Below are 9,056 nucleotides of genomic sequence, written 5' to 3'. Positions count from 1 at the left end.
GGTTAACTTTTTAAAAATAATATCAATTAAGGGCAAAAACACTGTTCATCTTCTTCCTCTTGCAATCTATTCATCAGTGCCATTGTCCACCGCCGTCTGCCGCTGCCTCCGGCAACACCTCCGCCCACCTCCACCTCCGGCTCTGACAATGTTGCCGGAGGTGGGCAGAGGCAGAAACGGCGGCAGTGCTGGTGGTCATTCCTCTGCCCAACACTGCCACCTCCTCCGCCTCTGCCTCTGCTCACCTTTGGCAACGTTGCCGGAGGCGGAGGTGGCAGCGTTAGGCAGTGGAATGACCACCAGCGCTGCCTTTGCCTCCACCCACTTCCAACAACGTTACTAGAGGCAGAGGTGGCAGCATTGGGCAGAGGAATGACCACCAGTGCCGCCGCTACCCGCCTTTGCCTCTGCCCACCTCCGACAACGTTGCCGGAGGCGGAAGAGGGCAGAGATAAGCGGAGGCAGTGAAAGACGGCGGCGCTGATGAATGGATTGAAAGAGAAAGAAGATGAACAGTATTTTTACCCTAAATTAATATTATTTTTAAAAAATTAACCTATATTTGAAATTCTTTTAAAAATATTACTTTCACTGATATTAGAACTTGCCCTTTTCTACTATAATCCCAAAATTAATTTTAATCTGTTCGGATGCACAACAGATAATGAGAGCTTTAAAGAAGACAGCTGATCTGCCCTGGTCATACCATTGGAACTTCTGAACTTTTCAAAAATACAATTTTGTTATGTAAAGCGTACTTTTAATAGTCCTGCCCATATGGTATCCCAAAAGGCTAAAGTGCATTCTCAAGGGTAGAGGACTGTGTAATAATTATATCTATCTAATATAATTGCTTTACCTTTCAAAAAAAGTAATAATTATGTAAGATATCTAATATATAGTAAATTAAGTACGTTAACTTGAGCATAGCCCACATGGTGCCAGGCCATGCCGGCCCATAGGCTAATTGGCCCGTTTTACACCTATACTTGCAATGTGTACATTGACATAATGGTATGAAACAAGGTTTTCGAATCACTATTAACTCAGACGGTCAGACCATTCAGCCCAGGAACCGTCTAAACAATCGGTTCCATTTTACTTTAAATCTAGTTTTAACCAAAAACTGTTAAAAAAGTCAACAACCTATTGACCTGAATAATCAAACTATCGACTCATTGACCCATTCAACGGTTTTGACCGTTTTTTATTTTTAATTATTTTTTAATTTATTTGTCAAAATGAACTGTTCATTTGAACCAGATCGTTAAACCATCGACCTGAAAACCAATGGCCAGAACAATTCCATTTCCGGGTCATTTTTTTAAACGTTTATAAAATAGGTTATATGATCATTGTGTGAAAGTAGGGGAACTCTGCCACAAAAAATGGAAATAGTTGGGGTTGTATTTGGTACAATTGATGTTTTCAACCTGAAATGTTTTGAATTGATGGATGCAAATATATGTATTGTACTGTTGCGATGAGAGTTACTTCAGCAAGAATGATTAGACTTCACCCCTAAAACAAAAAATGGTCTACAAACAGCTTCCCACACTTGCATTTTTAAGATATGCGTTTTGTATTTCTGTTTCAAAAAATGGTCTACAAACAGCTTCCCACACTTGCATTTTTAAGATATGCGTTTTGTATTTCTGTTTCAAGGATAAATAGTCTCAAATAACAATTGTATGCCAGTTTTTGATTAATCATCCCAAAATGTTTCAGGTAGCTAAAGCAATGGTACCAAATACCAACCTTAACAGCCAAGATGAAAATGTACTCACCATTGTCCATTGCAGCAAATATTACATCCTATAAACACTGACACAACTCCTATTTGTTTTAAATTCAACCACCTGGTGATATGATTTTTGACCGAATGGCTGGCGTGCTCATGTTTTATTGGGCGGTGGCAGGATTTTGCTGAGATGCAGAGCTATGGGTCTCATATATACCAGAGAAGCGGTGACCTTTTTCTTTATTCTTGCTCTGGGTATATAAAACACAAGTAGCACAACACGACAGATTAGTTAAGGTATAATACCTATAAAATATAAACAAGCCCTTTTTATGATTTATGATTTATATGCATATACAAATACATATTTCTGCATGGACTAGTGATCTGTATGAACTAATTAATAGGATCGTCACATACTGAACCTTGTAAATGCAACTCTGCATCCTTTTTAAGAGAACCCATTGGAGCAGCTCACAGTCCTCCTTATTGCCTTCAGCTTATCGGCAGCTTTCTGCGCCTTTGTTGGAGGCTTCACCTTCATTTCTTCCTCCATCTGCATGTGCAGAAGAAAGAACAATGAACCAAATGCTTGAATAGAGAGGGAAAACAAACCCATATATAGATACTACTGAGGAACCTCTAAATTCTACCAGTGTTGATTACACTACTATAATAGAATTACCTCTTGCCTTCTTTTCTTCTCTGCTTCTGCCTGTTCAACAAAAGATAACAGAAGTTGGAGTTTAGCACAACTAAGAGAAGCCCTGCAAATCAGAAATATCGCCTGAGCTATTATGGATATCATTTCAATTACCAGAGTCATCTTGAGCCGAGCATTCTCCTCTTTCAGATGGTTCAACTCTGCTTCCAGCTCCACAGTATATGCCTGCATATAGAATAACTTTAGTATCATGTACACAGTGAACAATGGAATCATATTGACAATTGGAATATTGCAGACTTCTCACTTCTGGCTGCTTTTTGTTTCTCTAATCTCCAATATAATTACATTAATTATAGTCAAACTCTCTCCATTTACATGGGAGAAACTTAAGTATCACAGAGACAGACACTGAGATACAAACTCATTATTCGGAGAGGGATAAGTCCAATGACACCTATCTAGGCATACCTGTCTCCAACAGTAATCAGATATGTCTAACCTCTTCCTCTTAGCGAATTCTCCTTTCATTCTCTGTCTCTCGTCCTGTGACTGTGATGGTCTATGGGTTTTGGAGTTCGGAATGGCAGTGAATATGTACCCAGGGGTCAAAGAGGCTACACAGACCTTAATAGGAGGTGGGTACTTGTTGTCCTGCCGCGTTACTGTCCGTGGAAATCGACTGTCCTTGTTTTTCGACATCAAGTCACTAACTTGTCCAACAAATTGGTCGAGCTTAAATGTACGCAAGTTATTATACGCAGGTGGAATCCTAGGCTCGCTGCCTCAGTCCAGGCGGTGAGTGCCTCGAGATGCGTCTTTCTCCAACACCAATGGCGGTCATCATGATCATGTGGCTAAAATCCAATTTGTTTCACTAAAATAAAGATCACTATTGCACATAAGGCTTTTTTTATGTCGTCAGATTGGGATCCACCAATAGATCCATACCCCACCATGTAGCTGGGACAGAGGAGATCATCTTGGTCATAGTTAACTTGATTCAATGACAATTTCGACCACTAATCAATCACATCATGTCTAATTGACTTAAATTCTAGAGAATAACAACATTCCCATTAAGAATGAGAAGTGTGATTATCACCGTCTATAAGACTTCTCCCATCTATGTTAAAAACTTAAAACTTGAAACTGATCTCATACCTGTTTTCTGGCTCGAGACCTGGCCGCTGATTCTCTGTTCTTGATCATCCTGCGTTGCCTCCTCTCCACCACTTTCTCTATTGGACCGTCCAGTATCCTCTTCCTCCCCCTTATTCCATCTCCACCCATATCCATCCCGTACTGAGTCGCTGCCGTGTTGTCCACTTGATTCGTGCATATCCCATCAGACGTCGCCGAGTTCACCTGCGACCCCAGCGTATTTGTCACAGCTGTTGCATATCCAGCTCCATTTCCCTCTCTTCCTCCAAAACAAACTCCTGTTTGCTGGTAATCGCTGTTCCTCTTTCCATTCGCCGTATAGTTTGATGGTTCTCCTGAACCACTTTGTGGGAATGTTTGGTACGTTGGGACACCGCTTTCTACGCCGTTTCCGGTGCTCTGGTGGTCGGAGTACCCATACTGCGGTGTCGCCGTTGCAGGTGGTAGACCAGTAGCTGGCGTCATCAGTCGGTGTTGCTGAGAGGAGGATCCACATGTTTCCCGGACAACCCCAGCTCTGATTAAGAAATCCTCCAAAGTCATCTCTCCAAAAGTGATTTGACGCTGGGTAGTTCCAGGATCACCAGAGTCCTGCAGTTGTTGACCCTCTAGCTGTTGCTGTTCTTGGATTTTGTGGATTTCAGCCCATACCTCGTCGACGGTTTTGTGGCAGAGCTGTGCAGGGAGAGTGAGCGAACCTTGGCGGAGCAATCCGGGTTGGTTGCACCTTAGCTTACCGGCTCTGACTTCGTCTGGGTTGGTTTGCGAATTCTCATTGTTGGAGTGAATAGCTTGGTTTTCTTCGGCGGTCCAGATGTTATTGAGGAACTCGTCCATGTTCATGGACCCAAAATTCTTCCCGTTCTCGCACAGTGCGTGCTGGAACTCGTCGAGGGTGAGGGAGTAGATGGAGGATTGTCTTCCAAGTGATGACAGGGAGTGGGTCTTCGATGCATCCTCGGGTGGCTGTTCTGCTGTTGCTTCTACCTCTCCACGGGCATGAGCTTCCGACTCCGGAACCACCATGGTTTCACCTTTTAAACTTCGAAGGTTTATTCTGCGATTCTGGGCTTCTCTGTTATGGGCGGAGATGGAGGGGTTTCGATTCGATTGTCCAGTCCCCGGAGAGAGAGTTGGAAAGCCTGAAGCAAAAATGTTAGGGACTACGGTAGTAAAAATGGATAAAGTAAGAGAATATTTATAATTATGTTATTTAATTAAAAGGGAGATTAATGAACGGGAAAAAGGTGTTCAGATTCTAAGTTCTAACAACTAACAAGCCCAAAAAAAAAAACCAAAAAGCCCGAGCAGTTATTTCTTTATGGTGTGTTTAGGTTGGTAGAAAATAAGAGTAAATTCCTTGTGCTTCCACCTTTCTGTTTCTCTCTTATATCTATCAAGCCAAACATAACTTTAACCCTTATGCTATATTTGCTTTGAACTTTGAAAGAAAAAATAGGAGAAGGAAGGGAAAGTACATTGTATAGGTTTCTCTACCTTTCCCCGGTTCACCATCTTTATCACTCGGGATTTCCTGTTCACTTCTCCTGCCCACTCTATACTCGCCGTGAATTGGAACCACACATCTCTATTTTGAATTGAGATGTATAGCTGCAATTCACGGCGGACAGAGAATCAGTAGAAAAAGTAAGTAGGGAATCTGAGCTACATCCTTATTCCTTCAGTAAGCCCACAAGATAGATACATCCACTGAAATAATAAGTGTGCTATTCGACGTATAATTTTATTCCGCACTCCCCATCTGATTAATCGGATGGGATAAAAAATCTCGATCAGACGGTTGCATGTGTATGATTCAACTTCAATATATTATTTCATTAAAACAATAGTGTGAAGAGATGTTACCACCAAATCCACACCTCAAATCAAATGTTCCAGAATCATCTGATCATGCTGATCATGATCGTAGGGCAATCTAAAGTTGTGGGTCCCAACAATAGCATGGGGACACGGCAGTTTTAAGCAACTTGGAGCACTGATCCTCGGTACAGCCTGGCATAGAGTTTAAAAATGCTCCTACGTCAATCCTCTTTCTCGTTCCGGTACGTAAAGTCGACACGTGGTCTGCATGCTTGTAGTGGGGCCCATAAATCAGCAGCAAGTCGTGATCTAATAAAATTTTGTACTTAATGATGTGATAGACTATGCTTGTAGAGGCTGACGCGTGGGGCCAACACTGAGCCCCACCGAAGTCAAACACTGTTGGTCCAGATTTTCTGATTGTCGTCTGAATTTACGGATAGGAATCTGATAGGAACATCTCTCCCTTGTCATCATGGAAGATGTTACCACTGTGCGGTTGCAGTCACCAGTTGGGTTACAAGAAAACCGTCTTAACACATTTCCAACATTATCCGTGTCCCTCTTATCTCACCGTGAGACTGGAACACCACAATTAGAACGTGGTGGAACAGCTTTTTGTTGTGAGCTTGTGCCACTCCTGAAGACTCTACAGGCTACAGGGAATCGAAACATTACCTATTGTCGCGGCCGAAATGTTTCGAGAAATTCGGTTGCATATCGACCGAAACGAAGAGTGTCCTTTTCGAAGCGATTCATGAATCATGAAAGGTCTTGTCTCATTTCCTGAACTGGAAAGAACCTCCTGACTGAACAGACGAAAGCTGCTTTCCTCTTTTGAGAATGAAAAACTTAGCTGGCATCGTAGTTTACGTCACATTGCGTGCTAAGAAGTCACATCGGAGACCTAATTAGCAAGAAAAAGAAAAGTAATTAGAGGAAGTATTGGTCGTTGGTCACCGGTTCGACCGTTCAAATCGAACGGATCAGCCCCTATTATTGGTCGTTGGTCAATTGTACGATGGAGCTAGGAGGTGGACTGAACGGTAAAAACCCCTATTATTTATATTTATAATTCAATTTATAATTTTTTATTTATAATCGGATCGAATGGATCGACGGTTGAACCGCCAGAGTCAGATGGTTTCTGACCCAATCAACGGTTTTTGACGAGATAACGGATTTTATGCAAATCAGACGAAACCAAACCCAAAATATTTGAAAGAGTAATGGTTCGAACGGTTCAACCGGTCGAAAAACACTGGAAAAGAGAACCGTATGGAAGTTGTAGCAGAATATCGTTTTCAGAGAAAATTTTAATTGCAACGGACTAATTTAATGAAATTTGATTCAAGAACAGTGAAAATTAGAGAAAGAGAGAAGCGATTGAATTCTGCAGAAGATCGCAAGAGGAAGTTAATCAAAATTAGGTCACATTTTTTTATCAGTGAAGACAGAAAATATCACCATTTTTAGATAATTTCCCCTTTTCTTATTCAACCTGAATAAGAAAAGGAGGAGGAGAGAAGAACAAGAATAGAAATCAAACCTTGGCAGAGCTACTCAGAGAAAAATATGCAAGCGACCATGACAATTACCTGATTGTCCTCCTCTTCACAGGAAAAGTAATGATCGAGGCAAGAAGAAAAGCTTGAGAAAACAGAACAGAGCTCGACCAGTGATCTGCGAAAATGCTGAACCGCAGCTCCCTATCTCAGGCACCCTCGGGAGTCCCTCCAACCGATCCACTGCACTCAAAAATCATCCATCTTATGTGGCCGCCATTAAAACAGGCATTCTAAAGCTGCAAAAAGAAAATCACAGAGATCGAGAGAGAGAGAGAGAGATTTTCTATTGTTTTCAAGAGCTCGACTTTTCTGTAGTTCTCAGTGGCGAAAGCTCTGTGAGAAGAAAAAGAAGAAAGAGATGGCTTCTGCTTCACTGAGAGTCTGAGACAGAGTCGGTTCTTCCCGGGCTTATTTCTTGCGGAGTTATCCTCCGGTTCCTCCCCAGCCACCGAGCCACGGTGGCGGATTAATTTAGCTGGATTTTATACAGTGTATCGATTCCGCTGTTTATTACAAAAGCCAGGTTCGACGATCTTAGGTTGACACGTGTCAGAAACGTGTCCTACGCAGACGCCTCTTTCCCGGATTTCCCCACCTACGCGTGTCGCCTCTCCTTTTGAAGTCCTCAACCTCCAATGTCCAATCGACCAATCCTCATGCACGTGCGCCTCTACTCCCCTTGTTCTAGGTGACGTTAGGAGCGGGTTGTTTGGTTGGAAGAATGGATTTTTGGATTCCAATTTATAGATTTGTCGTATTAGTTGAACCGGACAAGCCACATTCTATCGATATTTTGGAATGTCTATTTTTTTTTTTTTAAATCTAGGGCTGCAAAGTCTATCCGTTTCATATGAATTCGAAACAGTTAAGGGTGATCCGGATTTGATCCGTTTATGATTGGTTTGGATTCGGATAAACCCATGTACGAAGTCAACCAGACCCAGTTCAATATGAGTCCATTATACAGATGGACTAGGTCCAATCCAATTCGATAAATATTTTAGATTATTTTGGATTAATTAAGTCAATGTTTGCACCGATTATTTTGGATTAATTAAGTCAATGTTTGCACCGTATCTGTTCAAATTGATTATAAATTAGATTGTATCCACCCAAACTTGTTTCATTGACATTCATACTCCTATCTTTTGTTAATGGATCAAATATTGGTTCAACATTACCTAGTCCAATATAAATTCATTGCAGGTGGAACCGTGGAACAGGTTCAATCCAATCCAATTGATACTTTGGACCATTAAGTCTACAATGGTCTAATTTAATGTGTCTTATATGTCTTATTGGTCCATCCAACCCATTTAAATTAGTAGTGGAGCTAGGGGTGGCGGCCACCCATGCCTTGAAACCCTGCAACACCCATTTAAGTCTTACCTATATTTTGGTCCGTTATCAACTTTTACTTGTTTTTAGCCTCCCTCAAGAAGAAAAAAAAAATCTTAGCTCTACCATTGGTTCAAATTGATTTTGATTCAGATGGGGTCCAACCCAAATCCGATCTATTGACACTCCTACCCCATTCAATTTATGTATACTTTAAATTTGTATTTTATGTACAAGTAAAGATGTTTTTAAGTATTGTGTTTTTACTAAGGCTTAATTTTGGAAAGAGTGCAAATACAAGGTTTAGAAATTAGAGAGGCTGTCATGGGGAGTCCATAAGCTCATTTTAGAGGCTGATGAGAAGACAATTATTGATGTTGAATAGTCTTCATCCCAATGAGTGCAATCCCCACCTTGCTATCCTTGGATGATACCATACATTTGCTTTCTAGTTTTGAAGAGATCAACTTCACCTTCTGATGGGGTTGTACCCTTGAATGGTTAAATTGCCACATGGAAGCTGATGTGGCCTAAGGCTTGGCCACAATCTTGGTCAAATGAACACCGTGGAGCATGGTCAAACGTCATTAGTGATGGTTACGATGCACACTGAGAACCTCAGACCAGATGGGGCACATGATGAACAATGGGCTCTGCTCAACCTCCCAGGAGCACGAAACTACCCTAAGATCTTGGACAAGGGCCACTCCGGCGCATGCCACATGTTCTAGAAAGTGAGGAGCACAACGGCACTCGCCAC

The 9,056-nt window shown here is 41.7% G+C and overlaps 1 protein-coding gene across 6 annotated transcripts; it reads right to left on the bottom strand.

The window, feature by feature from the left end:
- Nucleotides 1–1,563: 1,563 nt before the first annotated feature.
- On the bottom strand, nucleotides 1,564–7,435 carry LOC104607684 (protein ABSCISIC ACID-INSENSITIVE 5-like). Of its 6 annotated transcripts, XM_088899358.1 has the most exons (8): nucleotides 6,989–7,415; nucleotides 6,069–6,297; nucleotides 5,450–5,654; nucleotides 3,570–4,711; nucleotides 2,559–2,630; nucleotides 2,427–2,456; nucleotides 2,167–2,297; nucleotides 1,564–1,992 (listed from the first exon to the last, which is right to left on the bottom strand). In XM_088899358.1, exons 4-7 carry the CDS (start codon nucleotides 4,593–4,595, stop codon nucleotides 2,193–2,195), a joined length of 1,233 nt encoding a protein of 410 aa, XP_088755484.1. In that variant the 5' UTR covers nucleotides 4,596–4,711; nucleotides 5,450–5,654; nucleotides 6,069–6,297; nucleotides 6,989–7,415; the 3' UTR covers nucleotides 1,564–1,992; nucleotides 2,167–2,192. The 6 variants fall into 6 exon arrangements, with proteins under 6 accessions (XP_088755484.1, XP_010271673.1, XP_010271678.1 ...); XM_010273371.3 differs by lacking the exon at nucleotides 5,450–5,654 and having other exon boundaries at nucleotides 6,989–7,435; XM_010273376.3 differs by having other exon boundaries at nucleotides 1,672–2,297.
- Nucleotides 7,436–9,056: the final 1,621 nt, after the last annotated feature.

The sequence above is a fragment of the Nelumbo nucifera genome, chromosome 2, assembly GCF_055504915.1.
Source record: "Nelumbo nucifera cultivar China Antique chromosome 2, China Antique-T2T, whole genome shotgun sequence".
In the NCBI taxonomy this organism is placed as follows: Eukaryota; Viridiplantae; Streptophyta; class Magnoliopsida; order Proteales; family Nelumbonaceae; genus Nelumbo; species Nelumbo nucifera.
This window is presented reverse-complemented; position numbering and strand designations above follow the sequence as displayed.